The sequence below is a fragment of the Poecilia mexicana genome, unplaced genomic scaffold (assembly GCF_051168715.1).
Source record: "Poecilia mexicana isolate PSO_F unplaced genomic scaffold, ASM5116871v1 scaffold_11, whole genome shotgun sequence".
Lineage (NCBI taxonomy): Eukaryota > Metazoa > Chordata > Actinopteri > Cyprinodontiformes > Poeciliidae > Poecilia > Poecilia mexicana.
In genome coordinates this window covers 14724076-14743638 of record NW_028263380.1, presented here as the reverse complement: position 1 = coordinate 14743638, position 19563 = coordinate 14724076, and the positions used below count along the sequence as shown (strand labels likewise).

Below are 19563 nucleotides of genomic sequence, written 5' to 3'. Positions count from 1 at the left end.
GGCTGCTGTAAATATAAATAGCCTGTACGCCGAGTTATTTCCATTATCTTTTTATTTTCTCTTCCATGCTCAAAGTAAAACAAAAGGTTGATAGACGGATGGATGAAAGGACATAGAAACAAATGAATCATGATGTATAATGTGGATGGATGCATGAGTGATGGAAAAGAATGGATGAAGAACAGATGCAGAAATGAAAGAAAGATGGACAGATTGAAAAAAAATAAATGGATGGATTGACAGACAAATGAACAGGACACATGGTGAAATTGGCAGATGGATCAAAGCATGAATATATGGATGAACAGATGAAAAGTTCAGATGGATGGACAAACAGATGAAGGGATTATTGAAGCAGTGAGTGATGAATGACAGATGTATGTAGAGATGAACTGCTGGGTGGATGAACAGATGGATTAAAAAAGGAAATGGGTGGATGAAAAAAAGGACATGTACGGACATAGTGATCGATTGAAAGCGATGACAAATAGACCGGGGTACAACCCCAACAATTTGACTGTTAACCAATTTGCAATCACATAAATATTTCTGTCCTTTAAGCGTACCCAAAAACTCATTCCCCTCCACACTACTGTAAGGAAAACCTCTGCTTGGCACATCTCATTTCCAGAACTTTGTCATGCAGAAAATGAGACTTAAATTGAAACAGCTGACTCATCACATCTGCTTTTCATGAGAGAATAATTTATTTAAACAGATACAAAGATTTGATCACAATCATGGATGCATAAAAGACCTAGTAAAAACAAACTCTACACAGCATTATGGGAATATAAGTAGTATAGATTTACTCTGTAAAAAAAAAAACAACACATCCATAAGTAACCCCACATTGGTCCCCCTACTGAGAATGAAAGAGGGTCTTAAAAATGGACACCAAGAAAAGACACCAGGCTGCAGGTACATTCAGAGCTCTAACCTACAGTGGACTATAAAAAGCCATTTGTTCTGACGCTTATAAAGAACATACACAATTTTTGAACATAAGAAACGCAAAAAATACAAGATATACACAGTATCATTATTGTAAACTTTCTATTGCCTTATAAAAAACAAAACAAAACATCAGAGGACGCAGTCTGTGCTCGTGTGTATCCGGGTGTTCCAGTATCGTCTCTGAGCAGCTGGGATGTTTATGCTTCCTTATCTGTAATTATTATAGGGTAATGACGGTGCCATCCTCCTCCACCCCTCCCTTGGGCAGAGCGAGACTGTGGCGTGGGTCCGTTTTCAGAGAGCTGAGGATTTTGTGCAAGCTGCCGTTGCTGTGCCGGAGCGCCGGATTGCTGCTGTGATGAGGCGGCTGCATGTGCAGCTCGCTGTGTTTGGACTGCTGGTGCTGGCTGTGTTTAAGGTTCAGGTCTCTGTGCAGCTGGTGGCTGAGGCTGATGCTGGATTGTGGTTGCTGGTGGTGCTGGTGGTGGGACCCTCCGTTGAGACTGGTCTGGGACCGGAAGGAAGAGGTGGAGACCACCGACGGCGGCCTCGTTGGAGGGCTGGGAGGAGCCGCCGGAGTCTGCTGGTGTGTTCGGGACGCGTTGGAAGCCAGCGAGGCGTTGGACCGGAGAGACGGTCGCTTGAGGCTGTTCTCGATGACGATGTCCGTGTCTTCGTCGCTTTCCAGGTCGTCGTGGTAGTTGTGATGCGCCACAGAGGTCGCCTCCCGCGCCGAGGCCACCGACAAACTTGGGTTGCCGATGGAGCCGCTGCTGTCCGACGACTGGCCTGAGCTGCCGGAGATTCTGCTGCTGCGGACGACGTTGTTGCGCTGGTTCACCGGCTTGACAGTCACGATCAGGTTGTGGCTGTTTGCGATCATCATGTCTGTGACCTGATCCAAAGACTTCCCCGTGACTTCGATGCCGTTCACCTCCAGCACCTCGTCGTTAACCGCCAGCAGCCCGGTGCTCTCTGCCAAGCCTCCAGGGACCATCCGGGATATGAAGATGCCGAAAACTTTCTCCAGGCCGTGGGAAGTCACTCGAACGCTGGTCCCGTCGCGGATGTAGAAGCCCAGGGGTTTGTCCGAGCCGTGGCGGTAGAGTCGGACGCGGCGGTGGGACTCGGGCAGGATGTCCACGTCGATGATGGAGGAGACGGGACGGAAGTCCTGCGGCATGCCGATTGGGACGCGGGGACGCTTACGGTTGATGTCGCTGTTGCGAAGCGTCACCACCGCCTTCTTTTTACGAGTCAAGGTGTTGGTGCCAAAGGTGGTGTAGTCGACCTCTTCTGCAAACAAACGCAAGAAAAGAAAGAAAGGACAGGAAAAATTAGAAACAAATAAAAATAAATCTTCACGTTAGGTGACTGCTATGTTAAAAGAGTATTCAACATTTAGTTAACTTTAATCAAACACTAGTTTGATTTTCTAGACAGTTTTAATTGGGGAGATGTGAATGCATCAAACTTTGATGCAGGCCAAAAAAACAAACTCTGGTCTGCTTTCCAAATCTAGGTCTTGATTACCGTATTTTCCGGACTATAAGCCGCACCCCACATTTAAAAAACAAACAAAACAACAACAACAAAAAACAGTAGCCATACACGCATAAGCAGCACCGGACTATAAGCAGCACCCCCCCCTAAAAAAAAACAAACAAAAAAAAAAACAAAACAAAAAAAAAAAAAACAGTACACCCAAAATGGATCCCAATATATATACCTCAAATTCTCATAATGATCCCAGTATTATTAAAAAAACAAAAATTATTTTTTTTCCCCCCCTTAATGCTATTTAACTGATCAAGGAAGTTGCGCTCTTGTCTTCTTCGGGATGTTTTCATGTATTTTCCTTCCTGAGGTGGTGCTGCAGCGCCACCACAGGCAAGGGGGTGAAACAGGTTTCTCAAATGGTTTGACTCGTTTGACAGTGCAGTGTCAAAGTGAACCGCACCAGCTGCAAATGTAACAAATGTTGCAATTTCAGTCCCCAAATCAAACCAAGTCTGCCAGACTGTCTGGTGTGAAAACGCCCTAAGGACACCAAAAACAAATCGTAAACGATTTTACGCTAGAAATCACCCGGTGAGCAGATTTAGATGATTTTCCATCACAATCAGCTGAAAATCATCAGCTTACTGGCAGATCAAGCCGAACTGGTGATCAGCCAGCGAGGAACGACACAAAGACTCAAATGTGATCCACACGCTGCTGTCAGCGAGAAGCAGCAAACATGTTGCGTGTGCATATTAGTTTCAGGACTGCTGAGTGCTGCCGCGCATTCCTCTGCTGACGGCAACGACCCACCCCTCCACAAGCAGCGAGCAGCTGCACGCACCCCGGATATCTGTGCTCAAACACATCGGCGCGTACGTGCGCCATCCATCAGGCGAGCAGATCAGCCATCAGTCAGGGATAATGAGGGAATACAGGACGGGGCAACCGATTGAAAATAGTTGTGGTGATTTGAGTTAAGGCCTGATGCTTTAGGTCTGAGGTTTTGGAGCAATCAGTGGAACAATGAAGGCCTTCATAGAGGACTGGATCACTGATTCAAAGGGTGAGTCATATCCTCAACATATCGCAACTACTGATGAGCATATATTCATGTGCTTGTGTAAATAGGAATAATAATAAAAAGATTAGTTTGCGTTGAAGGTCAACCACAAGCTGGTGTATTCCTATAGTTGCGAGTACATTAAGACACCCCAAGCTGGAGGGGAAGATAAAAACGCTGCGGTGAAAAAAAAACAAAAAACAACTTGATATCTGTCTGATCTTCACATCTTTCTCTGCGACCGGCAGGAAATCTGGACGAAGTAAACCAGGATGTGACAGGAAGCGAAGGTCTCCCAGTGGGAGCATCAGCTCCTGGACTTTTATGAGTCACATTTGCCCTTTCGAGCTTTACTCATTTATTTTTTTTCCAGTAATGCATGTTGAAACCTCTTCTGTACTTTTCTCCCCTAATCTTTGCACCCCTGAAATTAATTTAGAGCCTTTAAACAGAAACGGAGGCCAGCTCCTCAGGCTCCCCTCGGTCACATTGTAAAGTGTCTTCTCCTGCAGCTTCTCTTCCTTCTGCAACTTGTCGACTAAGCAAGAACAAGTCTAGCGATGGGGGCGCGAGGGGAAAGGGAGGGAGAAAAGGAAAAGCGCATGGAGGATCTGGGGAGATTTGTTACGTGCTTGTGGTGCAAGTCAGATGCAAGAAGCAACTTCTGGGAGTCAAGACGCTGCTCTCTGTTGGGGAACGCTGTTCAATTTGCCGAAATGCTTTCTGATGTTGCAAACACAAAGTTTACAGTATTACAGGGGGATTTAAGATGATTGCAAAACAGAAAATTGTGCATAAGGGCACAAATTGTAAAAATGTGAAGGCCTTATTGGAGAACATTACCATGGAAACCAAGAAATGGAGCAAAGTAGGAAAAAAAAGAAAGAAAGAATTGAGGCAGGGTGAAATTGGATGACAATGTCCCAAACTTTGATCATGCATCTAAGCTGAAATCTAGTTTACATTTGTCACATGGCATTTAGGGATCAGAGTAAGCATGTTTACAGGTCATCCCGAGCACATTTTGAAACAAGGTGGTGGCAGAGTCATTCTGTGTGGATGCTTCGTTTTGGAGGAAGCACAAGAATCTGTCCAGAGGTGATGGGAAGATGGATGGAGCTCAGTAAACACAAGGAAATCCTGGACGGAAAATGTATTAAAGGTCGCAAAAACACATGAGACTTGGGAGGAAGTTCACTGTCCAACAGGTCATCATCCCTGAACACACAGCCAGAGCTACAAGGGAATAGTTTAGGTCAATGTGTACTTATGATCTAGAATTACAAATCTCAACAAAACACACTGAAGCTCGGGGTTGTGAAGTGGCAAAGATGTGAAACGGGTTCCAGAGGTGTGAAAGGGAGAAAAGGTCTTCCAGCTCAACAAAATAAGTGTTGTTCAGTTTTCACAATCTTAAGACAGCAAGTCTGAAAGAAATAGCACCAAAGTCATCATACGCTCGTCCCCCGTCCTCCCCCCAAAAAGAAAAGAAACCATCAAGTGGTATTTTCAGATTTCGGTGCATGTTCTGGCAGAAGTTGGACTGATTGAATCCAGACAAGACGCTCGCTACAGGGCAGGAATTTCTGCCACAAGTGCAAGTTTTCCACTGATGGGAACCATATTGGGGAGGGGTTGCAGCAAGAGTCTCATTATAGGCTTTTAAGTGCAACACCCTGGGTCCACACCCCTCACCTCGCTCTCAAACTCGAGCCGCAGCAAACGGCGCGCCGCATCGCCCGGGTTACGCCGTGGGATAGACGACCCAGCAGCGAGAGAGCCAACGTCTGCAACTCAAACGCTGCTTTCAGCGGGGTAACGTCTTACAGCTGTTTGGCAAAAATAAAATAATAATGGAGAAAAAAAAAAAAAAAAAAAGAAGGCATATGCTGGAGTAATTTGTTTTATGAAAACCTACAAATTCAAAGGGGAGAGGAGTGGCTCAGTGCAGGGTAACAACTACTGGTGGAAATGTCTAGTTAATCTGAGCAGGTGTTTTGGGATTTACCCCAGAAACGCTACGGAAACTATATTTTAGGAAAGTCCGTAGCAGTAACGCAACAGCAGGTCTGCCCAGCTCTACCCACAACAACAACAAGAAAAAATAAAATCAAGACACTCTGCTTCACATTTTTAACGCAGTAAATCTCTTTTTTTCACCCTTTCCTCAGACTGGCTCCATCAATCTCTCTCACAGTTGAGCTGCACTGAAGAAGAGCCGACATCCAAGTTCAGATCAACTGTTTTGCATTATGGTAACATTTTTGTTGCTAAAACTTTCACATGCGCTCCATTAACGGTAAGCTGCAACAGCACCACCCACGACCACAGGCGACCTCTCAGTTTAGCAGACGTGGTTCTTTCAACTCTATTGTCCTTACAAAATAGCAGATTTCTCTCCCCCCCTTCTGCACGTAACAAATCATTTGAAAACCGCTGCAGTTTATTCCGGCCAGAGAAAACAACCCTAATTACACTGTCCTCCAACTACCACTGAGCTACTATTAAGTCATGATTCCTTCACGTTTTATGCAATGATTCTATGCTTCTTTAGGCTCAAATTTACAGAGTTCTCACTGATTTTTGACCAACGTTTTCAGTTCAAATGCAAAAATTCACCATAAATTCAGAGCCAATAAAATGCTCTGAATATAGAATCTGGAAAAAAAAAACAGATAAGGAAGGAGGGAGGAATAGATAATGGTCAAGGATGGATAAAAAAAATTAAAAAAAAGATGCCTGGACAAACCAATGCATCGTCAAATGTTGAATTCAGTGATGAGTAGAGGATGTGCTTTATTTGTAAATGACGAAACCAACTGATAAGTCGGCTTTCATCTAGAATTGCGTAAAGACGTAGATATATTTATATTTGATTCTTTTCAAGAAAATAGTCATCAACTAACCTGATGTTGAAAATGATTCCTTTTTGTGTCCAGAACAATAAGTTAATTAGTAGTCTGAGCAGGAACCAACAACACGAACCTAAAACGTCCCTTCATTACTATACTAATAGTGTATGAGTGGTTCCTCCAGTCTAATTTAAAATAAAAGGAGCACTTCTTTTGACTGTAGACCTAAATAATCTCTAAATAATCTCATAAAAACAGTTGAAGGAGCCAGAAAGGTTTTAACCATCGAGTCTCTGACATCAAGGTCCAAGTTCTGCTTAATGTGGGCGACACACGAGAGGGTGACCCAGTCGATAACACTGCAGTCACTGTAATGCCTTCTGAAAACGAACTCCCGCCTACACGAGAGCATCGAGCCGAGCCCATGTGAAGCGTCTGATCAAAGACCGACGGGTCACCGAACGTCCAACCGAACCACCCAAACTCAGTTTCTCTGCTGGAAAAGATCTTTAAATTAGCTCCTGTTCGGTAATTCCTTACCATTATTTACATTTAGCTACATAAAAGTAACTTTTTTACAGTACTGCTTGGAAATTCTCACAGTAGACATAAACTATCTAACCTGAAGACAACAGTTTGTTTTTTTTTTTAAAAGAACAGTTTGTATTTATAAGAAAAAAAAAAATTCAGCAAAATAGCCATGCGAGTTCTTTAGCATTTTAATCAGAACTACGTTAAACCTTTTTGAGTGAGTGTGCATTCAGTCAGTCAGTAACGTAAAAACATATAAACACTAACAGATAAAATGAAAATGTTGCAGTTGACATAAATCAAATGTAAAGCATGCTATTCCAGATTCCAGGTATCTTGTCTTTATGACTGGAGATATTCATAAAAAGGAGCTTTATAAGTTTGAATAATGTTCATTTGTGTCCATATGAGTGTGTACGATCTGGTGCAAAGGGGTGGAGGCAGGAGGAGAGCGTGCTGCTTATTTTTTTGGGATACAAGTAGGGAAGTTTGAAGGTTGAAGCCACAGATTTAGAGGCAATCCCAGTTTAGAAATGCAAACAGCTGGCTGTGTTTATGTTTAACATGATTCTGTTCTAAGTTCATGATCAGGAAACTGCACTAAAAAAACAAAACAAAACTTCTTAAGTGGTGCAAAGTATCATAAAAGCTCTGCTCCAGACTCGTGCATAACAGAATGAGATTATTGTTGTCATGCTTTGCAAAATCCATCTAGATCCTACAGAAAAACCGTAAAGAGGAATTTTATAAAGAAAAATTGGAGCTTAGACCTTCTGACACCAGAAGACGGGCTCTTGACCAACCCGCAGAGCAGTCGGAGGAAGGGTCAGAGGTGAAAAGACGGCTCCTGGTCGACTTCTACCTCTCGTGGCTGACACTAAAGGAATGCAGCTGGAGATATCACTGAACAGCTTGAAGGTCTGCAGTACTCCTCCAAGACAGGCGTGAGGTCCTCTGACCTCTGCGAGGGGTAACATGATCCTGTCACTGAATTATCCTTAAAGTGTTTCACAGGTTTTTTAATGATCCAAATCCCGTAGTGGCCAGAATCCGCTCGATGGGAATCTTCTAGTAAACTGAATTCGGTCGGGGTTTTCAGATCCCATTAAAAGCCCCACGCTGTTTTTAGCCCTCTAAAGTAAAACAGTACAGGGAAGAGAGGAAAGCTGGGCTTTGTTCCACCGAGGCCCACCTCTAGTTAAGCAAAGCGGTGAAAACTGTTTTAATGTTCTGCAACTTTTCCAGAATCCCCCAATAAAAGCTGAGAATCTAAGAGTTTTATGATCAGCCATTAGGATGCCTCAACACGCTTGTTCCTGGCAAATCCTCACCGCGGCTGAAAACACAGCACCAGAAACCAACTACAGCTGAGTCAGTACTTCAAGTCCTTTCTAGAGTCGGTATGGTTTTATGTGTTGCTGGCGTAATGAAGGGAAACGGATGAAGCATTAATGCTAAAAACGTATTGGACACAAACACGGGAACTTTTTGTTGTTTTTTTTAATGGCACGCAGAAAAACCTGCAGAAGCCCCATAATCATCGTCATTCAGAAATCCAGACTGCGGACGTTTAAAAGCAGCGTTTGAGGCCAGATTTGGGTGTGATATTTCAGACAGGGCTTTGTGAAAACTTGCACACACTATACTTGTTGTACCTGTGCTAACAAAGACAGGAGGAGCCAAACTGCCCGCAGGAACAAGAGCAATTTGTCAATGTTTAATTCATGCAGTGCAGTAAGCAGCGTTAGCGCAGTATGTTGAAGTGCGTCAGCACATTTGTCAGAATAATAAACAGAAAGGGAAAAAATTAAGAAAGTATCTTTTAGCACTGATAACAATAGACTGATGGCTAAAACAGAACATTAACATATATTCTGGAAAAGAAAGAAATGAAGAAAGAAACTGGCCGATGGTGATTTTACGCTTCACTGAATAGTTTGGTCAGGAAAAGCAAGTGCCAACACGTCTTGCTAAAAACAACAATGGTGGAAGATGTTCAAAATGAAAATGACAGCAATTTTTTATTTTGTAGGTCTGGATTTTAACAAGCGAGTCAGAAAGCACAGAAAATTGATGTTTTTAAATCAGAACTACGGTCTGCAGCCTGATCTCAAATGTTAACTTTGTACTCATGCTTTATGTTTTGAAATATTATTGAAATCCAGTTCAACCGCAGAGCTGTGCAACAGTGTCTGCTCTCTTGTCGCACAGTGTGGCGTCGCCTCTCGTCCCAATATTATTATTGCTAATCGTTCACAACAGAAATCGTGCTTTAGGGTGTTGTACTTTTGCAATAAACTAATCTACAATCCAACACGAAGAAGTAAAACAGAGCTTTTCCCCCTTTAAATATGAAGTTTTATTTGTTTGGGTATGGCATAGTGACAACGATGCAGATTGTGGGGGTTTTAAATGAAACAGAGAAGCAATGTGTGGTCTTTATTTCTCAGTCTTGAAAATGTGAGGAAATATACATAGAATATCTGTAAATATTGGTTAATGGCCATAGCACAAATAATGTTAAATATCAATCATACTGGCCCAAATTTATTAGAAAGATTTTAACCTGCAGAAACCGAGTTGTTCAAAAGTCTTGAAACCGACTTTCAGAACGTTTACCTTGAAACCGACCCATGTCAGCACTCTGCACAAAGATTCAGTCCTTGGCATTTGTGATATTTTTACTTTGCGATATGACCTAGAGATTAGAAAGCCCCAAAGAGAATCTCTGAAAAACAGCCGTTCCTTTCAGACTACTTCACGCGGCGCTCCAGCTTCAACGCACGAGAAGAGCTAAAACTATTATTAAGAAAAACATTTATTCAACTCCTCATCTTGCAAAAAACACCCAAACTTGCTACCTTTAGCAAAACATGTGCTGCCTGGGAGGAATATCATCAGGTTGTGTCATTCGTATCTCGTTTCTGTTGCTCATGATCGTCGGGTTTCTTCGAGTATGAAGGCTTTTGTTTTTAGAAATATACTGTCCTGCCAATAACTGCATAAGACGACCTCTGACCCCGACTCTGGACCGAGAGACGGCTTTACAGAACGTGTCGACACCGGCGCGGTTCAACATCACGGCGCTTCCCAAGCCATAAAACTTATTTCATAGTTTGAAAACAATGATTCCACTGGACAGCGCTGAAGTAATTTCCTCAGTAGCAAAAAGAACAAGCATATATACCTTGTAGTCTGCAGCTGTGTCCGAAAGCACACTCGGCTACAGTCCATCTATGCATGTGACATTCCTGCACCCCGACAACCTTCCACCAGCTCCCCCCCCCCCCCCCATCCCCGCCTCAACGCTGTCTTCGTCCAGGCGTGACGGAGTGCTCAGTGACAGCAGAGGCCACGATCTGAGACGAAGCGCAGAAAGAACAGTGCAGGACGCTGCTGCCTTTAGCATTAGGTCACTGGATGCTGTGACAGTGGGCTTTATCGTGGGCCTCACAGTGAGAAATGCACACACGCAGCTGGAAGTTCCCCCCCCCAACCCCCTTCTCTCAAACCTATAAAGCACAAAAGGATGAAACCTCACATGACACGGCGCATCCTTGCTGGACAAAAGGAGATAAGCGCAACACAATGCAGTTCACCAAATGCCCTGGAAGCAGAACATTTCCCCTCCGTCTTTCTTGCTGAAGTAAAAGGTTAAAAAATATAAATAAACAAACGCAGAACACTCTTTACAGCACTTTGTAGATGACATTGATCAGAAATGGTTAATTTTCATGAATGATCCTCAGTGGTTTCGTTAAATCACACGGATATGCATAGTATTAGTAGGACTAGAGACTTTTCCTTTAAGCATTTCTCACCACTGATTTTTAAGACATCAACAAAGACTCTTAGCTCACCCTAACACAGAGAGAGAGAGAGAGAGAGAGAGAGAGAGAGAGAGAGAGAGAGAGAGAGAGAGAGAGAGAGAGAGAGAGAGAAAAAAGGCAGTCCAGACAGATGAAGAACTTTTTTTTTTTTTAAACATGCAAACATATTTCACATTCTTGCAGGGGAGGTTAAGGCAGGGCCTGGGTGGAAATTTGGAGGAGCTCGATAAACATACCAGAATATAATACACAGTGGTGCACAAAGTTGGAGTTTAAACGGAGAAGCCACAAGTTTCATTCATCTTTGCACAGCTTTGACGTTCTGCCCTACAGAAAAGAGTAAACACAGATTCGCAAAAAGCCTTCAGACAAATTCATCCGTAAACAGGAGAGAAATCTCACTTTGGGGGTGAAATAAAAATCCAAATATCAATTCGGAAATATTTTATTGGAGGTAAACATTCCGCCGTGTTTGCCTGGAGCTTAATTGGTGGAAATACGAGGCGAGTGACCCAATTACAAATTTGCCAGTCATGTTCATCTTACTCCATGTACAGTGAGGGAGGTTGTAATGTAACATCTCTAAGGCTCACAATTTAGGAACTGCAGCAAGAAAGTGGCAACAAGGACAACAGTTGGACAGTTTTATGGGGGCACAGTGAGGAACAGTCACCTTTCTGACACAGTCACACAAATGAAGATATATGGACATTTCTAACCTCTAATGGGACATTAAACGGAGCCATGTGCTTTGGTCGAACTGAGATCATTGGCAAAAAAATAAATGAATAAATAAAATAAAACATCCTAGGATGGTTTTTCCTCTTTTCTTACTTAGCAATGCTACTGCAAGTTAAATCTAAAAAAAAAAAAAAACAAAAAAAAACAAACTAAAACAAAACAGAGCAAAAGTCAATGAAATTGGCCACAAAACAGTTATCGGTTCATCACCATTTTCCAATCCACTGTACTAACTCTGCAGAGTTAGTAGGAAAATCTACAATAGCATAGCCTGCTTATGCTAAATCTGTTTAGCATGCAGACTTTAGCAAGATAAAAAAAAAAGAAAACAGGGTCAGGTGTGATTTGCACAAACTGTTTCCTCAACAGCAAAGAAAACAACAAAAAGACAAAACTACAGCAGTCATTTGAACTCCTGATAAGACCCAACAAGGCTGTAAAACCTTTGCGTGCATTTGCAGTATAAGCTGAATAGTGATTTGCATGCACTCTCTCACTGCAGTCGCTCATTTAACGAGCAGTTGCCGCAGCACACAGAGGCCGCAGCCGCACATCTGGGACAAGTTACAAAGAGCTGCCGAGGCTGCGCGATGCCTGCCAGAACAGCCCGTGCGGTGCTGGGGGGGGGGGGGGGGGGAGCGGAGCGCGTCGCAGGTTTAGGACTCATCTGCGGGGAAGAGGAGCGCGTTTAAAGGGAAACGTGTGCGTGTGCGCTCACAAGGAGATTAATTTTATTTGTGTGTTGGAGAGAGTAGAGGCCGATATCCAGCAGAGATGGGGATGGGAAGAAAAGATCAAAGCGGCGAGGTACGTGCAGGTCTCGCATTCCTAAGAAAGGCAGCAATCCGCTCTCGGTCGAGTTATCACTCATAAACTGAGGTTTCTTAGCAAACGTTTTGTTGCAGCTGGCCCGCTCGTGGTAATCTGCACCTTTCCAGCCCCCTCCAGAAGAAAACTAACAAAAAAATAAAACACACACACACACACACACACACACACACACACACACACACACACACACACACACACACAAAAAGCCCCAAAAAACACATGCCGTTAATTTAAGCTCTCCACATTCACTTCCATCTGGTCAACAGGTACCGAGGCCGACGGCACTGCTGGCTGCTCAAGCGACCGAAAAATGGCTGCTGCCACTAGACGCTAAACTGAATCCAGATTCTGGAAACACTTTGCACTGAAGCGACACTTAAAATTGCGGTAAATGTTGTTTACCAATTTGATCACTTCTAAGGTCAATCGATTGCTCTGAATTTTATTCTGAGCCTCAACGTTTCCACTTCACACTTAAAGTGAAATCCCAAACATAATGAAGTTCATGGTTGTGACATCAGAATGTGGAGAAGTTCAAAGTGTTGTGAATACTTTTGTAATTCTTTTTTTTTTTTTTTACAGGTAAAAGGAGGATCCGAGTAGATGGATTTTAAAAGAAAGCATATGGAATAAGTTGCTTTGCTTCTATGCTAGTGACTAAAAAGGGAGTACATGCTGGAGATACAAACAGTTTGGATAACAGCGTGATTACCAACACTCCCTGAACTTTAAACAGACACCAGGGAAGCTTTTTTGTTGACATTCATAAGACGTGAAGGTTTAGATATCCAGAGTAGAAACAATCCCTCAGATCAAACTCCTACATTCAACCACTGATTCACCTCCTCAGATGTTTAATGAATCGCGGGTTTAGAGGATTTGCTCTCAACTGGACGTTCTTCAGAACGGATAAACAAGAAAAACATCGTCCTCACAGTCCCGTCTGGGCACAGTTCACTTGCTTCGACATCGGCAATGAGGAAGAGAACGAGACAAGCATTCATTCACAAAAGCTTCTTCTGGAATAACGTAAAAAAAAAAAAAAAAAAAAAAAAAAAAAAACGCTGAACTTATGATATTTAAATAGATGGAAACAACTTTAATAAACAGAGAAAAGAATGCAGTGGTTGCAGCGGAGGGCTGGACAAGCTGCAATATTCTCCACTATAAATTTTGCTCAACCGCCGAGACTTGAAGCAACATAGTTTTGACTCTGAATCTGGCACACGAACATGGGAACATCCTGAAATGTGGAGGCCGCGCATTTGACTCCGCTTTTACTGTCCGAACCCGGATTAACGAAAAAGCACGGGATTAAAAACGGAGACCTAATGAAATCCAAGTCAAGCAGAGAGACAATTATAACATTTAGAGCAGCATTATGGACACCATTACATGCCATACGCAAAAACAATAGCCCTACTGTAGTTTGAAAGATATTTTTATGACATATTTTCTTATGTGAACAATTGAGCAATGACTATAATTAACATTACTGGAGCAAATCTTAAGTGTGGAACCAAACATTATGACTTCAATGAGCACCAAAGTATTTCCAGTTTGGATTCAAATTGGCTCAAATTTCAAATCAACTCGATGAGTTTTTGTTTTGGTGAGCAAAGCTTTGGCCTGATTATTCCGGACCCCGTACTCCAATAATATAAACATATATGTTCAACAAAAGCAAATAACTGGTTTTAAATTAAAGATTGAAAACATCCTGAACTTCAAAGTTGAGCAAAAACAAGTTACTTTTTTTTTTTAAACATTGATTTTACGTAATTACTTATGGTTGCGGAAAAATGCATTTCATTTTATTGATTTTCCAAATGTCATCTTGCTGGGTATTTGAATATCATTTAGCAGATTGGAAATGTATTCAGACAGCTCAGTACATTTGCTCTATAAATTATCTGAACTCATATTGGCAATTGGGGGCTGCAAGGTTTTAGGGAAACACTGAATGACATATCTGACATAACACCAATTCTGATGAACCCATATTTTCTTGATCATCCCCTTTCCACAACATGCAGAATGTTGATCGCCACAAATCAGGAAGTGGCTACAAGAAAACCAGCTGGTCACCTAAGCCTGTTCCAGGACTACGGTTAAATATACCCAAGATTTTAAAAACGGCTGTAACTCAAACCACAATCAAGGTTGACCAAAGTCTATAAACTATAAATAGTGAGAGAAGAATCATAAGAAGGCAAAAAAAAGGCATCTTGGGAGAAATACTTGAAGCTTTTTGTACACATCCTTACCAACTGATCCAGTAATTGCCAGTTGGTGACGTGGCATTATCTAAAATCTGATCTCGGGCAAATATAGCAACTTTACAATAGTGGCTAAATGAGAAAAGCAATAAAGAAACAGAAAAAAAAAAAAAATCAACAGGAGGAATGTTGCTGGGAGTCGATGACAATCGTTTTGACATTAAAAAAAATTTCTGTAGGTTCGTTTTCTATTCCCGTCTTATTTTCACCCATTTTTTGCAACAAAACTACTGATTTCACATAATGGGTTGATATTTATTAGTCGTTACTGTCAAAAGACATACTCATGGGTCACAATTAAATCTTCTAATTAGGTCATTATGTTTGCTACCACCATTTTTTTTTACTCTCCCCCTCATGTGCACGTGTGCATGTGAACTCTTCCTTCACACACTAAATTTAGTCAGCTCTGCACCACAAAATCCAAGCATGGGTCAAATTAAAACAAGGCTTTCAAAATATCGCTTAGTCTAGTCTTGGCGGTTCTCTTGCACTGAACTCCTGGAGACCTCTAAAGCTCTTTACAACCTTCTGCTTCCTAACCCTTTGACATTGCTCAACTCAAATCACTTTCTAATCTTATCAGCTGCAGGTAACAGACAACAAGCAGACTAGCTGGATTATGTCGCCTGTCTGCCTCACACACCCTCCTACATAGTCCAGGCCATGACATGCTGGAGGATGCAACATATAGAGAGACAAGCAAGGAAACGAGCCAGACGTGTAATAAACACCGATGTGGCTTAGAAGAGATAGAAAAAGAAAAATGTTTTCAGCCAAAACATCAAACCGACTTATGTGTGGATCAAATTTTGTTTGTGTTGAACTTAGGGGTTTTTGAGAAAGAGCGAGAAAGCGGTCACTGAGGACATCTTGCCGAGAGGATCTAAACATCGTATTCCCAAGAAAAGCAATTCCTTGTTGGATTTCTCACTCACATCAGGGGCAGAAAAAAAAAAAAAAAAAAAAAAGAAGCAACAACCAGTCGCATTACAACTCGATCCGAAAGCAGCCAAAGAAAATATAACCTCAGAAACAAATAGGGATCATTTTCATCCTGATTTCATCAATCAAATCCAAGGCTACACATGTATTCATGCTCTCCAAAATCCTCAGCTCTGAAATTTTACATTTAGTCCATCTCTAGGTACTATCCAGTTATAGTTCCCTTTTCATACTTTGAAAAAGATACGTTTTAGTTTTATTCCAAATGGAAATCACACTTGACTTGGACAAAGTTTCCAAACCTCGATTAAAGTGAACAAAAAGACTGGATTTGAGCAAACCTGACATATTACAGCAGCTTTCTAGACATTTACTTTTGCTTTGTATGATATACGCGGACAAGGAAAATGAGAGTTTGTACAGTTTTTTTCCCCTCACTACAACTTGGCATTTTTTGCATTTAATTTTACTGATATGCTAGAAAGGATACATACAAGAGAACACGGTGTCGTCTGCATGGAAGTGAATTAGTTGTATCTGGAGCAAAAATGTAGAATTGGTTAAACGATGAAGAAATGTCAAGTTATTAAAAAAAAAAAAGGAATACACTTTGCAGTTTAGTACCATTAAATGTTTCTTTTAGGAATCTATGTAAAGACCCGTGGAGCTGCAGTCTCAAATCGACAAACAATGAAAAGCCTTTCCAGACACTCCGGCGTGAGCACACCACAGCTGTCTAGTGTTTACTTGGGCGAAATCTTTTGCAAGCTTGGACAGATCACTCGCCCTTTTCGCCCAGCACCTGAAACATCCGACCCCCCCCCCGTCTGTTAGATACCAACACAGCGTAACCCAACGCTTCCTGTGCACGATGACACATCCTGGTTTCTTCCTTGCTCCTTCTTTGCTCTACCGACTCCATTTGTGGACGACTTCTGCTGGTCTTTGGAGAGAACTTCGTCTTCCGTCTCTCTCTCTCTCTCTCTCTCTCTCTCACTCTTTTGCAAACACACACACACCATGTCAACAAAAAGTGTCTGTGGGAGTGTTTCCACATGAGCTGTCAGTGTCCATTGTTTCAGGCCGCAATTCATATCAGGACAAGAGTCAGGGCTCATTCCTCCCCTCCTCCATTCTTTTCCTTCCTCTCCCATCCTGAACTGCTGAGTTGGCCTGATTCAACCGCCAACTCGTGGCCTGGCTGTTTGGAAAAGGGTGTGTGCGTGTGCGTGTGTGTGACAGGGGGGCAGCTTCTTCTCACGGTGTGGCTGTCTGCTTTTGTCAGGCATCCGAGTCACTTCAGAAGCAGATAACCTAACAGCAATAAGTGGCTGAATGATCCATGCAATTTAAAGTATGAAGCGTTAAAGAGAATTGTACGTCGGGCTACAATTTAACGTGATCAACTACAAACTACTATCTTGGACCAGCTTCTTAAGATATATTCTTCAGTAAGCAGTAAAATGAGAACATGAGATTTGGCGAATCAAATTATTAATCTTTATCGAGCTGGAAGAAATTCCAGTCACTTGCAGCAACGGTATGAAGGAAAGTTTTAGCCCTTTTCTTACAGTAACGGATAAAAACTTTGGTCAACCTCAACACCTGAAACCTGCTCTCATCTACTTAGGTTAAAACAGATGGTACCACTTTAACTGCTTTATGTATTAAACATTTTGAAATTTAATTTGCTTTCTGAAGATCACCTGAACACCCCCTCTGGATACATTCTGTGACTCAGCGGGTCCCCTGAGCGCCTTATGTTTAGAAGCAGCAGCTTCATAGGTGTTGACGGAGCCATTTTTACAGAGATGAGTGCCCCGGGTCACATCTTCTTTACCCCAGTAAAATTCTTGATAAAATTTCCTTCAAAAAAAAAAAAAATCAACTTGAAATCAGAAGAAAGTCGGACGCGTCAGGAAACTCTGAAGCAAAAAGGAAAGACTCGAGAATCATCCACTGTACCGTTTCGGCAGATAAGATTGCAGTCTGAAGCCGGTAATCTTAAAAAGAAAAGACAAAAACAACCAAAAAAACAAAAACAAGATAAAAGTTTAGGACATCTAAGAAGCGTGTCGATACACGTCCAACATCGTAGACAAGGAAGTGAGTTTATCTTTAAGTAGTAAAATGACTTAAACTAAATGGTCATAAATACAAGAGGAAAGGAAATAAACCTTTTTTTTTTTCGTTTAAGAAATGTACCTCTTGAGCTTATATTTAGATTTTGTGCCCACGTGCCGTTTTAAGTTCAGCTACACCCTGGCAATGTTTTTTTTTTTAAATCTACTTTATCCACCATTTTTTCCTCAACAGCAAATTAGTTCCCATTTCACCAGGGATGCCGGAAAGGTAAACAACCCTGAAGAAACGGTCACCACCCTCTTGGCAGGACAGACTCGCTCACTATTTCTAGTCAAAAAACAACAACAACGTTAAATAAATCAACTGTACCGTCGCAAAAAATGTTATCTTTTTTTTAAAACACTTCTGACTGGCTAAACAAGGCTTGACAAGCCAAATATCATTAAGTGAATATAAAAGAGAGATAAAGAAACTGATAGGCATACACGCAACCTTTCTCCAGATATACTGGTTTGCACAAGCCGGGTCATACTTGTGTGCATCCGTCCCGTATTTATGCCACATTCCTGCTGTAAGGATACAAAGAGGAAAGTGTCCTCTTAATAAAACTCACAATTTTTCCAAATACCTAGGCGACAATATGAAGAAATTGTCTTGTTTACAGCCTCGATGTTTCCTTCGCTACCAGCTGTGCGCCTCTCGTCATGAGCCGGGCGGCTCTGAAGCCGAGCTCGCCTGCGGTGAGCGTCGAGGAGCGGAGTCGGTCCCTCCTTTGTAATTATGGACTCTGAAAATAACTCTTTACAAAAGGCCCGAGGTTCATGTTGTGCTCGCTGAACTCCGACGCACAAAAGCTGCGTGATGTCTCTCCTAAGCCAGACTAAGTGGATGTAGACGAATTCCTCGGGGGATTAAAGAGATTTTTGTACAACCTCAAAAGAAAAGTTGTCTATTTGAAGTACGTAAAATAAATGAGAAATGCTTGGAAGTTTACTTCATCTGGAGCAAGACAACCCTCGTGGGACGCCGTCGAAAACGAACAGGAAACTACGCCGGATCGTCAGATAACCGCAGCAATCCCCCACTTGCACACGTTTAAAGCCAATTTGCACGTTTTGATTAGAATTAGGTGAGCTGGGATTTCATCAGAGGAAACTAATCTTTCGCTCAAGCGTACACTTGTGCTGGTAACTCTTTTTTAAAACGGGGATTAGTGCGAGTTTTCTACTGTTGCGCACACATACAGAGCATGCCTGGCCTTGTCTTGTCATCCAGCAAGGCTGTAATTAAGGAGGAACTGCAGTGAGCAGTCTCACAGCGAGCCGTCTCTGCACAAACCAGCGACTCCGCCCTCGAAAACCCACTAAACGCCCACCCGGCATGCTAACTCCCCCACTCTCCCTAACCCTAAACGTTCGCCCCTTTTCCCCGCTTTTCTCATGCCTCTGCCAAAAAAAAAAAAAAAAAAAAAAAAAATGTAGCCGGGGAATTTTTTCTCGGTTTTCCCATATCCAGTCCATCTCAGTGTCTCTGTCCTGGAAATTACCGTTTGTCATTTATGAGTAACAATTTATTCATTAAAAAAAAAGTTGTTTGCTGAAACCTCAAATACAAGGTATTCAAAAACAGCGTGATCCAAAAACATGAGGACGTGCTTCATTTAAAACGGTATTAATGCCTCACTTTGAGTGTATTAAAATGGTAACATCTGGGAACTTTGGGAATATTAGGATTTTTTTAAATTAAATTATTTTGTTTGTTTTTATCTCGCCCGGAACGTGAGCTGGAGATAGGCACCAGCACCCCTCCCGACCCCACTGAGGGACAAGGGTGAAGGAAAATGGATGGATGGATGGATGGATGTTTGTTTTTACACATCAGTCAGGGTTCTAGATTTTCACTATTATATATATATATATATATATATATATATATATATATATATATAT

General features: G+C 42.0%; 1 protein-coding gene across 2 annotated transcripts in view; it reads right to left on the bottom strand.

Moving 5' to 3' along the window:
• Window positions 1–685: 685 nt before the first annotated feature.
• Window positions 686–19563, bottom strand: part of pard6gb (par-6 family cell polarity regulator gamma b) — a 34564-nt gene continuing 15686 nt past the window's right edge. The window contains exon 3 of one of the 2 annotated variants that reach the window (XM_088010260.1): window positions 686–2250. In XM_088010260.1, the coding sequence (XP_087866386.1) occupies window positions 1178–2250 (1073 nt within the window). In that variant the 3' untranslated portion in view covers window positions 686–1177. Of the gene's footprint in view, window positions 2254–19563 lie in introns of both variants that reach the window. The other variant, XM_014981239.2, reaches the window with a different exon arrangement.